Genomic DNA, 17,500 nt, shown 5'->3' with positions numbered 1-17,500 from the left:
AGTGTGTGTAAACAAAATGGCACGGGCCAGAAAATTCCAGCCCCTACCCCGGCCTTGAGTAAAGATTACAAAACGAGGAGTGAGAAGTTTTACTTTCTAATGGAATTAGGTAGCTGTCCTTGGAACTGGCTGGCACCCGTTTGAGCAGTCCCTCGTACAGGGTATAGAGGATCGCGGCTAATAACGCTTCTTTAGCGCGGCACTGACTCTGTCAGCAGGTGCACTCTTTCCGCGGAAATAAAGGCCTCTATAATTGGATCTGGTGTGAAGAGTATTCCTGACTGGATTGCCTCTTTATTACAATATAAGGGTGGATTTGTCCTTCTCAACCCAACAATATAGTACGGTTTGAGTAGACCTGGATGGGAGATGGTTGTTGATATAGTACAGTATGGGTAGACCTGAGCGGGAGATGGTTGTTGATATAGTATGCTATGAGTAGACCTACTCCATAGGAGAGATGGTTGTTGATATAGTGTTGTATGGGTAAACCTGCATGGGAGATGGCTGTTGATACAGTATGTCATGAATAGACCTTGATGGGAGATAGTCGTTGATATCGTATGGTTTGAGTAGACAGGCTGTATGGGATAGATGGTTGTTGATATGGTACGGTATGAGTAGACGGTGAATGAGGGAGACGATTGTTCATAGAGTGTGGTATGAGTATACATGGATGGGAGGAGCATACACAATATGGATGAGGTGTTTTGCTCTGTCAGTCGAGGGCCCTGGAGGATGGTTAGGGGAAGGGGAAGGGGGGGGGGGGGCGACAGAGTTTGCTTTCAGTTCTTAATCAGATTTCACATGCTCACACCAAGGTCACTCTCCCTGCCTCTCCCTTTGTGAAAACCATCACTACATCTCTCTCTGTCTATCTCTCTATCTGTGCGTGTCTCTCTCTCTCTTTCAATCTTTCTCAGTCTGACAGCCTTCTAGCAGATCACCTTCTCTGTCTCTGTCTCTCTCTAAAATTCAAATTCAATAGGACAAGCTGACAAGGTGCACACGGCATAACACACACACACACACACACACACACACACACGGTACTCAGATGGGTGACAGATGAAGGCTGGGGAAGGGAAGGAGTGGGAGGGGGGAGCGGAAAAAGAACCCCAGCTGTGAAATAGCCAGTTTCATATCTCATTTCGCCAATTCCATCTCCCCCCCTTTGAAGTGAAGTGGGCTAAAAACGCATAGATTTCTTGGTCTGATATGCGCTGATATACATTGTTCATTACTCCCTGCTTTCAGTTCGGTATTCATAAAAAGAATCTTCAGAAAAAGGCACATTCTCTGACTTTGTTTTTTTTTTTTTTCCCAACTGCTCATTTTCCACCCTGCTCTTCCTTATCAATCTTCCCACTTATTTCCTCCCTCCTCTACCTCCTCTCCCCCGCCTTTCACTCTATCGCTCCCTTGAAAGCCAGTCACACCGATTCAAACCATTTAATCCCGATTACGGCTTCAAAGACTCCACCGACTCCCCCGAACCCTATCTCACTAATACATAACACAAGTACCACTGGCTGCGTGTGTTTGTGTGTGTACAAAGTGGAATCACGATAAGGTATTATACACTTTGCATCAAGATAAAAAACACTCTGCGCAGAGCACACTTAACAAAATTAAATGCTTGATGAATATTCTGAGGTCGCAGGCGCACGAGCAAACACACACAGTATATAGGTGGACTTCTTCTGCGTGAATAGACCCAACAGGTGAACACACACTCTATTAACAGAAGGTTTGTAATTGCTGATTAGCAGGAGGGTCAAAGTTTTGTTTTAATTTCGGCCCTGGGCTCAGTTCCAGTGGAGATCAAAATTCGAGCTCCGTACGCGCGCTGAATCGCAAATCACACACGCGCCTTCCTTCCCACGGACGAGGCACGCAAGCAAAGGACGAGGAAGCAAGTCAAAGGGAAAATAACCGTTTAGTATCAGGGAACACACTCCCAACTAGAGTTATACGCACTGCCACAGGGTGAAAAACACGCATGGGACTGTGTTTAGTTTTAGGTCATAAAAGATTAGATTCAACTTTATGGTCATTGCCTTCTTAGGCAATGAAATGTGTCCTCTGCATGTGACCCATCCGAGTTACTTAGGAGCAGGGGGCAGCCACAGTGCAGCTCCCGGGGACCAGCTCCAGTTCTGAGGCCAGTGCCCTGGTCAAGGGCAACGGCAGGAGCACACCTAGGGGCAATTTAGACTCGCCAATTAACCTGACGTGCATGTGTTTAGACTGTGGGAGGAAGCCGGAGTACCCGGAGGAAACAGGGAGAACATGCCTCCACACAGGAAGGTGCAGGCGGGGCTCGAACCCAGGACCTTCCTGCGGTGAGGCACTGGTGCCACCCACAGCGCCACAGTGCCAGGCCGACACACAGTGTTTATATGAGTGTGCACTTTGTCTACACGTGTGTTTATATGAGCGTGCGCTTTGTCTACACGTGTGTTTATATGAGCGTGCGCTTTGTCTACGCGTGTGTTTATATGAGTGTGCGCTTTGTCTACGCGTGTGTTTATATGAGTGTGCGCTTTGTCTACGCGTGTGTTTATATGCGTGTGCGCTTTGTCCACGCGTGTGTTTATATGAGTGTGCGCTTTGTCTACGCGTGTGTTTATATGAGTGTGCGCTTTGTCTACGCGCGTGTTTATATGAGTGTGCGCTTTGTCTACGCGTGTGTTTATACGACTGTGCGCTTTGCCTACGCGTGTGTTTATATGAGTGCGCTTTCTCTACGCGTGTGTTTATATGAGTGTGCGCTTTGTCTACGCGTGTGTTTATATGCGTGTGCGCTTTGTCCACGCGTGTGTTTATATGAGTGTGCGCTTTGTCTACGCGTGTGTTTATATGAGTGTGCGCTTTGCCTACGCGTGTGTTTATATGAGTGCGCTTTCTCTACGCGTGTGTTTATATGAGTGTGCGCTTTGTCTACGCGTGTGTTTATATGAGTGTGCGCTTTGTCTACGCGTGTGTTTATATGAGTGTGCGCTTTGTCTACGCGTGTGTTTATATGCGTGTGCGCTTTGTCCACGCGTGTGTTTATATGAGTGTGCGCTTTGTCTACGCGTGTGTTTATATGAGTGTGCGCTTTGCCTACGCGTGTGTTTATATGAGTGCGCTTTCTCTACGCGTGTGTTTATATGCGTGTGCGCTTTGTCCACGCGTGTGTTTATATGAGTGTGTGCTTTGTCTACGCGTGTGTTTATATGCGTGTGCGCTTTGTCTACGCGTGTGTTTATATGAGTGTGCGCTTTGTCTACGCGTGTGTTTATATGCGTGTGCGCTTTGTCCACGCGTGTGTTTATATGAGTGTGTGCTTTGTCCACGCGTGTGTTTATACGAGTGTGCGCTTTGTCTACGCGTGTGTTTATATGAGTGTGCGCTTTGTCCACGCGTGTGTTTATATGAGTGTGCGCTTTGTCTACGCGTGTGTTTATATGAGTGTGCGCTTTGTCTACGCGTGTGTTTATATGAGTGTGCGCTTTGTCTACGCGTGTGTTTATATGCGTGTGCGCTTTGTCCACGCGTGTGTTTATATGAGTGTGCGCTTTGTCTACGCGTGTGTTTATATGAGTGTGCGCTTTGCCTACGCGTGTGTTTATATGAGTGCGCTTTCTCTACGCGTGTGTTTATATGAGTGTGCGCTTTGTCTACGCGTGTGTTTATATGAGTGTGCGCTTTGTCTACGCGTGTGTTTATATGAGTGTGCGCTTTGTCTACGCGTGTGTTTATATGCGTGTGCGCTTTGTCCACGCGTGTGTTTATATGAGTGTGCGCTTTGTCTACGCGTGTGTTTATATGAGTGTGCGCTTTGCCTACGCGTGTGTTTATATGAGTGCGCTTTCTCTACGCGTGTGTTTATATGCGTGTGCGCTTTGTCCACGCGTGTGTTTATATGAGTGTGTGCTTTGTCTACGCGTGTGTTTATATGCGTGTGCGCTTTGTCTACGCGTGTGTTTATATGAGTGTGCGCTTTGTCTACGCGTGTGTTTATATGCGTGTGCGCTTTGTCCACGCGTGTGTTTATATGAGTGTGTGCTTTGTCCACGCGTGTGTTTATACGAGTGTGCGCTTTGTCTACGCGTGTGTTTATATGAGTGTGTGCTTTGTCCACGCGTGTGTTTATACGAGTGTGCGCTTTGTCTACGCGTGTGTTTATATGAGTGTGCGCTTTGTCCACGCGTGTGTTTATATGCGTGTGCACTTTGTCTACGCGTGTGTTTATATGAGTGTGCGCTTTGTCCACGCGTGTGTTTATATGACTGTGCATGTACATGGAAGCCTGACTGACAGCTCAGATTTTTTAACATTTTCTGTTTTGCTGTGGCCCTTGAGTAGACACTCAGTCAGATTATAGGACCATTACTACAGCTCTCACTCCCACTAATACCCACTCAAGACTCCCTTTCTTTCTTTCTTTCTTTCTTTCTTCCTCTCTCTCTCGGTCTCCCTCCCACCTTCTCTCCCCCTCCCTCTGTCTGTCTCTCTCTCCCTCCCTCTCTCTCCGTCTGTCAGCCATAATTCCCACAGCTTGCCTTTGTTCTGTGTTTCTACCTGTTAGCGTCTATCTGTTTTCCATACCGTGGTTCAGCTATGGACACGCCGATAATTGCTTCCATAATGGGCTGATTAAAAGAAGCCTGTAGGAGCTGTATTCCTGAGGGAGTGTCGCTTAAACGAGTACAGGAGGATGGTCCTCTGATAGTCCGCCTGGCTAACAACGTGAAACACTCCTTCTCCCAGGGGGGAGAAGAGTCCTGAGGGAGCACCGTTCAATCCGAAAAGCAATGCATGGGAAAACATGTCCTCCATTACGGCTCAAAGGGGAGCGGATGGGTTTCCAGGGATGAAATGGACTTGGTTTCATCACTGCCCGAAAACAAACAAAGTCCCCTTCTTTAAGCTGTTTGCTTAACCTTGAAGTTAATGGTTAGACACACTCTGTGCAAAAGCTCTCAGGCAAGGGGATCCAAGCAAACAGAGAGCGAAAGACAAAGAAAGCATTAGCAGAGGAAACAAAAGGAAAAAAAAGAAAGTGTAGCGGGTATCCACGAGCCTGAGCGCTCGGTCCAAGAACGCTGGACGTGTCTCTGCCAGCACAGACCCTACGGGCCGCAACGATAAGCAGAGAACTGAGGGCACGTGGAAATGTGCGGGGATGAGACGTGACTGATGGGGGAGGACGAACGAGAGGAAGAGAGGGAAGCAGGAGTGAGTGTGTTAATGAAAGAGAGAGCAGGGCGGGGGGAGACGGGGAGAGCATAATGAAGCCAAACATGAAACACTTCCCCTCCAGCGCCTGCTCTCCGGAGCCCTGGGTACGGCACATACACACACTCACTGAGCACTTTATTAGGAACACCAGCTCATTCACGGGATTATCTAATCAGCCAATCGCGTGGCAGCAGTGCAATGGATAAAATCTTGAATATACATCAGGTTGGGAGCAACCATCAGAATGGGAAAAAATAAATAAAATTCTGTGATTTTCGACAGTGGTGTGATTGTGGGTGCCAGGCCGGGCCGGGCCGGGCCGGGCCGGGCCGGGCCGGGCTGGGCTGGTTTGAGTATTTCTGTAATTGCTGATTACCACGCACAACAGCTCTAGATTGTACTCAGAATGGTGCGAAAAACAAAAAAACATCCATGATTGAGGTCAACTCCAAAGTCTGCGGGCCATCAGAAACGTATGGAAATATCTAAACTACCAGTCATCAAACATAATAAAACTGCCTGGACCAATTGGTTACAGCCACAAAAAATTGAAAGAATATATTTTAAGAAACCCCAGAAAGCAAAACTATCCCTTTCACTCTCAGTCCGAGTGCTGCTGACAGAGAACATCCACAAGGATATCATTTGTGGAACAGAAGGAGCGCAAACACAGAGGATGAGAGACATCACACGGATCGCATTGTCAACAGACGGCTTAATCTCTCCGTGCGCTATTACGGCTCGTGTGTCGCTATTGGCCGAACGGGGCTGCTGTGGACCCCCCTCTCCCTCTTCCGCTCTCTCAGTGTCCTTTCTCTCCTTCTGGTCCCGGCTCTCCATTGTCCCCGCAGATCTGTTCCGTTCCTGTTGTTTTCCCGTTGTTTTCCTCCCCCCTGCGTTACACTCGTCCGACTCGCTCCCGTTCTGTCCCGATGTAGCCGGGCGGAAAATAGAGCAAACGCGCTCACCAGAAACATTGCGCATATGTGCAAACTGCACACGCACGTGTGCGTGAAGGGAGAGCTACGGCGAGCCTGAGCCCCGTGAAGCTTAACCGGCAACAAACCGAAAAGGACACGCGCACACGTGTACACGCAGCAGACACGCACACGCGCACACACGGCAGACACGCACACGCGGCAGACACGCACACGCGCACACGCGCACACACGCACACGCAGCAGACACGCACACACGCACACACACACACGCGGCAGACACGCACACGCGCACACGCGCACACACGCACACGCAGCAGACACGCACACACGCACACGCAGCAGACACGCACACGCGCACACACGCACACGCAGCAGACACGCACACACGCACACGCAGCAGACACGCACACGCGTGTGTCTCCGACGCGTACGCGAGACGGTGCACGGCGGTGACAGTCGCTATAGGCGATAGCACCTCGCTTGTCGTTCAGCGTTAAGGTCTCTCAGTCCCCCCGTCCGTTTGCTCTTTCGCCAGCTCCTTCCTCCTCCCACTGTGATCATTCTTCTCCGTGACCTTTCGCTCTCCCTCGCCCCGCTCCGTCACCCATTCATCTCGTTGTCTTCACACCGCTTTTGTGCCCAAAAAAAGGCCCGCGGGTAGCATAACAATGACGCAGCCCGGGCGCCCCGAACAGTCACCGCCCAGCTTGACTTTTCCGCCGCCGTAAATTGGAGCACTTTAGAGCCAAATTTCCCGACCTGACAGCCGCATCAATCACGGGGATTCAGCCCGTTTTCCCCTGCAATTTGCTTCTGATGAAAACCGCCGTGCGTCGGCCGAACCGGTACACAGAAACAGACACCCGCATTACATTATTTATCAGCCTAACGGGCGCTATTTATGCCCTTGTAAAATGCCACGCATTCCCTAATGTACTTATGCATCTGGGCCCGGGCTCCAGCGGTGGAGGGGAAACGCTTGGTTAGCCGGGCGCCCTCCTGGGATCCCACGCGTTGATGTAGTGTCTACCTTCATTCAGGTACTGGGCAGACGTACAACACGCAGTGATGAAGCGCGTTGGCCTGTGAGAGCGAGCGGGAGCGTGGAGCGTGGAGCGGGAGCGTGGAGCGGGACTGTGGAGCGGGCGCGAGAGGGGTTCTGTCACCCCCGCGGTCCGGGACACCACAGCGCCGCCCGCTAAACCGGGCTCACAGAACTGACACGGTGAGAGATTGGATAAGGGTAGCAGCTAGCACGCAGAGGGAACCAATTTGCTGACCGACATTGTCCGCTCTTTCAGAAAAACTGAAGGCCAAAAGCGGTCGATAACCACCTCGGTGACCATCAAGGCGCTTTATCAATCAACCCATCAGCCTCTTAATCAATTACAGAGAGATCTACATTACCGGCTGCCCGGCACCCGGGCTGCTCTGAGTGCTGAGCTCAGCGTTTCCGCAGGGCCCCAGCACTCCAGCTAGGCCTGCATTCAAAATATCACAGTTCCTGCAATTGCTCTCAAAGTTGCTGGGGCATCAATTCCTTTATACACTGTAAAAAATCTCCGGTACAGTAAAGATGACAGCTTATGAGCCAAATTGTGTTTGCCTAGTCCTTACATACGATGAGTCAACACATAAAACCAGGCGTTGAGAGATGTACAGAAATAATTGAGCGCGTTCGCCGAGCTGACTAAGCGCGGAGCCGGGTATCCGGGCGAGGCCGGGGAGACCGGCGGGGCCTACCTTCACTCCCCGCACGCGGAACTCCAGCAGGGCGCGGTTCATCTTGGTGGCGGCGGTGGGCAGGTCTTTCCCGCTGGAGATGACTTTGACCAGCAGGGAGTCGTAGTGCGGGGAAATGACCGCTCCCTGGAACGCCGACGCGCTGTCCAGACGGATGCCCATTCCCTCTCCGCTGCGGAACACCTGGGGGAGAGAGAAGCAGTTTACCGTCCCGTACACAACATTCACTGCACACCCTGTTGCCCAAGGGTGCGATGGCAGTGTCCCAGAATTAAACCTGAAACCTCAGAGGCTAGTGTGTGTGTGTGTGTGTGTGTGTGTATGCAAGTGTTTATGTCTGTGTGTGTGTGTGTGTGTGTGTGTGTGTGCGTGCGTGCGTAAAGTTTATATCTGCGTGTATGAAAGAGTTTATGCCTGTGTTTATGTGCGTGTGTATGCAGATTGTATAACTGTGTGTGTATGAAAGAGTTTATGCCTGTGTTTATGTGTGTGTGTATGCAGATTGTATAACTGTGTGTGTGTATGATAGTTCATGCCTGTGTTTATGTGCGTGTGTATGCAGATTGTATAACTGCGTGTGTGTATGATAGTTCATGCCCGTGCGTGGGGGGATGAGGGATGAGGGATGAGGGATGCACGTGGTTTGCTCCCAGCATGCTTCATTAACACGCTGAGCTGGGACAGTGGCACATACATTCGAGGGCAGCCAGCTGGCCCCCCGGCCCGGAGCAGCGCGTGGCCCCAGGGGCCCTCAGATGCCGCACAGTTGGACCAGGCAGACTGGCGACACCTGGAGAGACGCCGCTTGTGCAACAAGGTGGCACGAGGCGGGAGACACACCGCCAACCCAACGGCCCTCTGTTCCCGGACGACTCCGCGGGGCCAAATCACACCTCACCCCAGGGAGCGCGGTGTCGGGGACCGGGCTGGAGCCAGAGAGGCTGTGGGCCCACGCGCTGTGACCGACCGCGGGAACACGCCGGCCCCGGGGACCGGGTGTGTGTGTGGGAGCGCGGGTCAGGAGAGGCGTCGGGACACGGAGACGGCACGCAGCCCCGGGGAACGGATGTGTGGGTGAGAGCGGTCTCCTCGCGGGTCAGGAGAGGCGTCGGGACACGGAGACGGCACGCAGCCCCGGGGACCGGGTGTGTGTGTGGGAGCGCGGGTCAGGAGAGGCGTCGGGACACGGAGACGGCGCACAGCCCTGGGGAACGGGTGTGTGTGTGTGCGAGCGGTCTCCTCGCGGGTCAGGAGAGGCGTCGGGACACGGAGACGGCACGCAGCCCCGGGGACCGGGTGTGTGTGTGGGAGCGCGGGTCAGGAGAGGCGTCGGGACACGGAGACGGCGCACAGCCCTGGGGAACGGGTGTGTGTGTGTGCGAGCGGTCTCCTCGCGGGTCAGGAGAGGCGTCGGGACACGGAGACGGCGCGCAGACCCGGAGACAGGCGGAGCGGGGACAGCTGGGAGCGTACAGCAGCGGGCGACGGCGCGGGAGGAAGAGGAATATCCGGCGGGGAGCGCCCCGGCATACTGACGCTCGCCAACACATCCCCGCATCGCCTCAGAGCCGCAGGGCATGAAGGAGGCCTTTCAGCGCCCGGGAAAAAGGCAAGAATGAAAGGACAGGTGTGGCATTAATAATTAAAACCGTGGTGTCACTTCACACATGCACAGTATTCTGATCTAACAAGCTCTCTCTCTCTCTCTCTCTCCCCTGCTCTCTCTCTCTCTCTCACTCTCTCTCTTCTCCTCCCCTCCCTCCCGCTCTCCAAGGGTCTCATTTCTGAAAAGGTATCTGTCAAAAGCACGTAAGAAGAAGATAAAAAGCGAGGAACAACTGGGAGATCTCGTGTCTGCTCAATGACAATCACATCGTCTGCGATCAGTGACAGAGCAATTGTCCTTCTTAGCCTTCTGTCAACAAACACAGAATCCCGCATTTTGTTTTCTCGGCTTTTTCCACCAAATAATTTATCAAATAACATCACTCAACTGAGCAAGTCACATCTAAAAACTCATCTAAAGCTCTCACTAAAACCCATCGTTCTCCTCCCCGTTTCACCATCCATCACTTGAGTTACCAATTTCTTCCTCTCCCACTGATCCCAGACCAATTACAGTGACACAGTTCATTTCAACGACCCGAAAAAAGCAGCACCAGAGATATAATGAACAGACGCGTATTTTTATAAAAAGCTAAAGGGTTCCTAAAAGTGCACCTTGCTCCTGGGTGTCCTATCCCTGCAGGTAATTTCGGAAAACAAATTACACTTAGACGCTGCAATCTTTCTGTATTAATGAACGCTACAAGATTCACTGGTAATCACACCCGGGCCAAAAGAGATACGAACAACGTTAAAATACATGAAAAATCCCTGAGGGCCACGTCGTCCTTCAACACGTCCGCAGCGGATGTCCAGAACCCTTTTAAAAAGTCATCTTTGTCTCACAAAAAAGACTAAACGCTTCTGTGCAAGGGTGACCAGGTACTGTCTCCTGGTGCTCTTCGGTGGTTTAATTACTGAACGTACTGAAATGTCCTAGCGCACCTGATGTTAACCTGAAGGTTGTACTGGACGAACAAGGAAATGATGAGGTCAACCGTTCATTTATGTATTCACGCGAAGCCGGAGGCGCTCCGTAGCTCTGCTCTATTGTACCGCTGACTGCCGCGGTATCGGAGGTGGAGTGCCAAACGAATTTAATCGAGGCCATTAGGAGCCATCGGTTCATCCGTCTCCTTTCTTCACTGGAAAAAAGCGACGAGGATCAATTTTCAGAACCACCTACCAGGCAAATGAGAGCGCGGCAACGAACAGGTCGGGCTAATGTCAACCCGCTCACGAAAAAGACACATTAGCTGAGCGACTTTTTTCCCCCCAATTAGGATGGCGTGTGAAAAATCAGCACTTCCACGGCCTCTCAGTCACCGCTAACAACAACAAATCGGGTCAGATAAAATCTAATGGAATCGAATCAAAGCGTGTTCGCGTGGCGCGCTTCTCGACGCGCCTCTCAGAGAACTCTGAACGGCCTAAACGGAAGTCATCGAAATCATCCTCAGGCTCGCGGCTACAGCCCCGCTCACTCAACCGACCGCGGTCCAGCCGCTAACGCCCAGATTCATCGTGTGGAAGCGATGCGGAGAGTGAAATACCTGTCCCGGGGACAGTTTAGTACCCGGGGTCTCCCCGAGGCTCGTTCAGGACTGGCGGTGCGCTGCGGGCGGTGCATTAAATCTCCTAATTAAAACTGATCCCGAGTTCCTGTGGCAGGCGGGGCTCGCTCTCTGTTTGTCTGCCGACGGTCACGCTCAATTAATAACGGCCGCCGCGTTAGCGGCCGGTGCTACCGCCGGCACGGATATACCCGCGAAGGGGGGGGGGGGGGGGGGGGGGATTAGTTTAGTTAACGCTGATTGAGCACCGGGCCGCTCCTCCCTCTCTCCCTCTCTCCCTCTCTTTCTCTCCCTCAACGAGCCCGTCGCGCCTCCTGGCTCCGCTGGATACGGACATAATCGAGACACGACCGAGCGGAGACTTAAAACGTAGCCTCTCCTCCGCTCCTCTCCTCTCCTCTCCTCTCCTCTCCTCTCCGCTCCTAATTAAAAGCGGATCGGAGGAAAGGAGCCCGGCGCGTCTTCCGGGGAGTCACCAAACCTACGAGTAATTCCTAATGATCACAGGAGGTTTCCTCCCTCATTAGGCGCTCCCGATACAGGTGAACGATGTTCCCACGAAACTACATCACCGGCTTTCACAGACATTCAAGCTATACACACCACAGGTTTGTTCCAGGGTGAAAACACTGCTTCTGCTACTATGCCACAAGCAGTGGACAGGGTTTTTCTTCATTAAAAAACACATTGTAAGGAGTGCCCCCCCCCCCCCCCCTCCCCTTGCGGTTGGTCTAGTTTTCTGACCAACCGCAAGGTACCAAACTGTAATTTTTTCCTGCAGACTTCAGAGATAATGTGCCCTTAAGTTATTTCTTTATTAATTAATACAGCGGAAGCAGCTCGGAACCTTTTCCCTGCACCGGAGTAGAACCGGTTCTGCCCGTGGAAATGAATGTTCATTTATTTAACCTTTCCTGCAGGCTCTTTCACAGGTTTCCTTACGTTAATATAATTAATCATGTTGTTAATCTGTTTAGAACAGCAGGGTTTTCTTAGAAGAGCCATGGCATGGAGTTTGTTTTACCCCCACCTGTACAGTGTGTATTTATAAATTATTCAAATGTTTTTCAACATATCATAGGGGCAAATACATTTAAAAAAATTTAAAAATAAAAAAACATCAGAAGGAACAGGAGGTTGGCAGGTGGAAAAAACTCTTTGAGTTGGAGGTGTAGGGGTTTGGAAGGGGGAAAATAATCATCTGCAAGAAATCTTTTTGGTTTCTTCACATTTTAATATTGTAATGAACTGCTGATTACATGCGTCAGCGGCGCGGTCCAGGGGGAAGTGAAACTCGTGGCCCTTATTACCATACGGCAGAACCTGACAAATCACGCACTTAATACATGAAAGAACAAGGCCTCCCCTGCCCCGGGCTAAAGATCAAACTGAACTGGTCACGAAGAGTGAAGAGAAACAAGCCCTGAACAAGCCCGCTACAGAACATCCCCTGTGGGACCGGGCTGCAAAGCCCCCACCGCAACCTCAGATCCTAACAACCCCACAACAGGCGCATTGATTTACACCATCAAAGTTGAAAACATCGATGCGAGTTATGCGGTCTGAGCCGAGCTCAACCCCACAGCCCGGATGACCGATCCTCCCCACCAGAGATGTACTGCACTCCTTTACATTTTACATCAGCGTTTTTCATCCCTTTCCCCCCCTGAAGGCTCTCTCTGTCCACAGAAGTGTTGCAGATTCCATAAAAACCCCCAGGAGACATCATAACCTGTTTGCCTGTCATCATCTTGACTCCGTCTGTACACACTGCAGTGCAGTTAGCAAACTGTATTCCATTTAACCCCATGAAAACAGAAATATGATTTTTTTTTTTAGTCTGCCGGTGCAGTGCTCCTGAAATATTTACAACGCAAAAAAATATATATATATATTTACAACGCACTGGGACCCGCTAGGTCGGTGGTTCGATCCCCGGTGTAGCCACAATCCGCACAGCCGTTGGGCCCTTGAGCAAGGTACCTTAACCCTGCATTGCTCCAGGGGAGGATTGTCTCCTGCTTAGTCTAATTAACTGCACGTCCTCTGGATAAGGGTGTCTGCCAGATGCCATTACTGTAATGTAATGTAATGCAATGCAAAGATTCTTATTTATTTAATCATTCCCATTCATAGCAAACATAATGAGAGTGTGACATCCACAGTACAGAAAGTACTGAAGGTCATTATACTTTATTACGGGATAATGCACGACGAGGCGCTCTACTATTGTGGAATAATAACTGACGATTAGCCAAACGTTAGCCAGTACGTACGCTTCATCAAAATCACAAAGGTGGGGCCATTACGGGGGCAGATTTATAGATTTATAGGCACTACTTTCTGCACAGTGACATGAAAAATAGTTCTAAGCAAAAGCATTCCGTTGCCCGTGGCAGCAGCCATTAGACCTTAATAACGGAATGAATTCCTGAAGTGACCAATCAGAATCAAGCACTCAACAAAGCTGTGTGTATTAAATGCTATTAATTGCTTGGTTTGTTTTACTTATTCAGATCAGCGGTGCTCAATCATGTGCTTTGGACGGCTGAGAGTCTACAGGTTTTAATTCCAACCAATCACCGCGCCAGCAGATTTCACTAATTAACACGCCGTCAACCGGAGAGGGGGGGGGGAGCTAATTAGTGAAATCAGCTGGTGCGGTGATTGGTTGGAATGAAACCCGCATCCTCCTGGCCCTCCGCGATGCGTGATTTAGAGGAGTAATTACTCATGTCTCCATGTTTTGCGATTGAAACTTTAAATAATTTCCTATCATCTCAAGACCCCCCTTCCCCCCCCCCGAGGCCCCCTTTTGGGCCCTGGCCCCTGTCGAGAGGCGCTGTTTTAGATTACACGTAATTGTCCTGGAATCGAATGCAGGGATGTAAAATGAGAAGCATAACGTCTTCCTGGTCCCGAGAAGGGGCTGACATGACAGTTGGCGACTCCAAGTGCTGGGTGTCGTCCGTGTGCAGTGGATCAGACAAATTGGCTTTCCTCCGCCGCCCATAGCAGAACAACTGGAAAATAGCCAATACAATTTACACCCTTACTATGACTGACACCGCGCGGCGATTCATGCATGCATTGGGAATTAATTCCAACGCCAAACGTGTGAAATTCCCTGGTATGGGCATGTACGCCAGGAGACACGTGACTGTGTGTGTGTGTGTGTGTGTGTGTGTGTCTGTGTGTGTGTGTGTGTGTGTTTGTGCCATTCTCCAAGCACGAGGTGTCTGCTCACCCACGGTCACCATGGCAACCAGACAATCCAAGATGGCGGCCTGCCAATCTATTGCTCCCTCCCTCCCTCCCTCCATCTTTTTTTTCCCCTCCATTCCCCATTAAAGGCATCATCCCTTTCTCCAAAGTAGGTCATTGTACCTACAGAGCTCCCCAGCCTCTCGGTCTCTCTGATGATCGCAATGCAGTATCTCTTCATTATCCAAGCGCTCTCCCTCTCCTCTCTCCCTCTCTCCATCTCTCTCTCATCCTCCTCCTCTCTTCCCAACTGATTCTTTCTGTACGTTCCCTGTATTCGCTTTTCCTAAAGTTGAAGTTCAAATGCTTTATCAGCTTGACAAGTTGAACCAGTGCTACCACCGCTACTGTGCGCTGAAAAATACATGACAAGGTGATGCTGACTGCGCTCCCAATGCTAACTGCGGGCTCTTCTGACAGAGAATTCAACGACTTGATCTCCCTCTCACTTCCCTCTCAAGTCCTCCCTGCTTTTTCTGGGGACTGAAAAGAGTGGAGCCGGTCTGGCAGAAGAGCACATCTTTATCACTTTCTGACACACTCTGTCGGCCTCTCGTACGCAGATTACACTCTTTGTTTACGTCCAGAGAGCCCCCGATTCCTCCATCCCTCCCGCCATACAGTACCAGTCTGCCTCACACCCTCCCTTAAACTCCCTCCATCCCCAATCCCTCACTCTCTCTCTCTCTCTCTCTCTCTCTCTCTCTCGGTCTCTCTCGGTCTCTCTCTCCCTCTCTCCTCTCTCTCTCTCTCTCTCTCTCTCGGTCTCTCCCTCTCTCTCGGTCTCTCCCTCTCTCTCGCTCTCTCTCTCCTCTCTCTAGGTCTCTCTCTCTCTCTCTCTCTCCCTCTCCCTCTCTCTCTCTCTCGGTCTCTCTCTCTCTCTCTCCCTCTCTCTCGGTCTCTCTCTCTCTCTCTCTCTCCCTCGGTCTCTCTCTCTCTCTCTCTCTCTCTCTCTCTCCCTCGGTCTCTCTCTCTCTCTCGCTCTCTCTCTCTCTCTCTCCTCTCGGTCTCTCTCTCTCTCTCTCTCCCTCTCTCTCTCTCTCGCTCTCTCTCTCTCTCTCTCCCTCGGTCTCTCTCTCTCTCTCCCTCGGTCTCTCTCTCTCTCTCTCTCCCTCTCTCTCTCTCTCTCTCTCTCTCTCGCTCTCTCTCTCAGCTGAAATGCTCAGGGGGCAGGCACAACATTTACCTGGTTGCCATGGCATTGACCCACACAACACCGAACACACCGGTAATTGACAACACCGGCGCTCCGGTTGCTAAGCAGATTTACCGGGCGGAAAGCAGGCAGACCGCGTTGCGTGAGAGCGTTTGCGCGTGAAGCCCGAGACGGTGCAGGGACAGAAATCCCACGTCGAGCGCTCGGAAGCGGTCAGGAAGTGGCTCGTGCCAGGGCTTCCTCTGCGGCTGATTGGATTGAACGCGGAGCAGGATTTATGAGGCTGACGGGGAGCGTGGCGTTGCCTGGCTGAACGCCCGCGCCGGGAGCGGGCTTTCCGCAGAACCGCGGTCGGGGGACGCTGACGGCGTGCCGCACAGACCCGGGGCCCTGTCGCACGTCTGTGCCAGCGCTCTGTCAGATGCAGCGCCGCGCAGAACTAATCCTCCCCTTCATCTCCCTCTCTGCTGTCTTCACTCATCCATTCCTCCAGGAAGCCTGTCTATCTCTCTCCCACCCTCTCCTGCCTTTATTCTTCAGAACGCCCGGTCTCTCGCTCAGCCCCGCTCCGAGATACGACGGCGGCTCGTGGAAACGCCGCGTGCCAAAAACGCCGCTTCACACCCTCTGCACCCACCTCGTCTCTTTCACTTCCCCCCTACTCTGTTCTCGCTCGCCGTGTCTCCTGGAGGTCTCCATTACGTTGGAAGGCTTGCGCGGAACAGCCATCTGTTTGCGCCGATAAGCGGCCTCCCTCAGACCCTGTCACACGTGGCACTCTGTCGCTCCATCGCCCCGCCCGGCCGGGGAGCACGCTGAGGGCCGGGGGATGCGCGGAGCTGAGGGCCGTGGAGCACACTGAGGGCCGGGGGAGGCGCGGACACGCCCCGCCGTGGAGCACACTGAGGGCCGGGGGAGGCGCCCTGAGGGCCGGGGGAGGCGCGGACACGCCCTGAGGGCCGGGGGAGGCGCGGACACGCCCTGAGGGCCGGGGGAGGCGCGGACACGCCCTGAGGGCCGGGGGAGGCGCACTGAGGGCCGGGGGAGGAGCACGCTGAGGGCCGGGGGAGGCGCGGACACGCCCTGAGGGCCGGGGGAGGCGCGGACACGCCCTGAGGGCCGGGGGAGGCGCCCTGAGGGCCGGGGGAGGAGCACGCTGAGGGCCGGGGGGAGGCGCGGACACGCACACCGGCCAGGTACAGCCAGCGGGAGTGAGGGAGAGAAAGAGACAGAGAGTGAGAGAGGCACACGAAGATGGAGTTAATTTAGTCGGCAAACCTTCTGAGAGACTGCGATGCATTGCCAGAGTTTGCACATGATTATTTAATTTTCCGTTGCAATGAATAAAAAAGGATGGGAATAATATAAATCCACAGACAACAGCACAGCAACCACTCTCCCTCTCTCTCACACACACCTGCACACACGCACCCCCACACACAGACACACACACACACACAGACACACACATATACACACACACACACAGACACACACATGTAGCACACATACACACACACACCTGCACACACGCATGCATACAACACACACACACACACACACACGCACACACGCACACATACACACACAAAGCATGGATGAGCAGACACTTGGAGCAAGGCACCGACACACACACACACACACACACACACACACACACACACACATAGTATCAGTGGTAAGTCTCGCAATGAGCCTGAAAACTTAGTGAATTAAATGGCTGAACATCTGGAAGCTGAGCATTTTCAAACTCCGTGTGCATTAGAAGCTCGGGCGATATAAAGTGAATGTTATCAAACTCTCACAGAGCACTGTCAAAGCTTAGTGCTGTCGCACAACAGCTAATGCTTCTCCTCAGCCTTCCTGCCGGTGTCACACACACCGAGTAAGCTGCTCTCAATCATTATTTTTGGGGTCACGGTCATAACAACTCGCTCGCATTTGAATGCGCAGTCGGATAGCGGGATATGTTAATGGCACTCGCAGAA

General features: G+C 52.0%; 1 protein-coding gene across 1 annotated transcript in view; it reads right to left on the bottom strand.

Annotated features, from left to right (window-relative positions):
- LOC133124235 (pyruvate carboxylase, mitochondrial-like) overlaps nucleotides 1–17,500 on the bottom strand; it is a 205,226-nt gene that overhangs the window by 82,003 nt on the left and 105,723 nt on the right. Inside the window, 1 exon segment of the mRNA XM_061235242.1 lies at nucleotides 7,914–8,096. Coding sequence (XP_061091226.1) covers nucleotides 7,914–8,096 — 183 coding nt within the window.

Source organism: Conger conger, chromosome 3 (genome assembly GCF_963514075.1).
Source record: "Conger conger chromosome 3, fConCon1.1, whole genome shotgun sequence".
NCBI lineage: Eukaryota > Metazoa > Chordata > Actinopteri > Anguilliformes > Congridae > Conger > Conger conger.
Note: the sequence above shows the minus strand (reverse complement) of the source record. Positions and strands in the feature narration are given on the sequence as shown.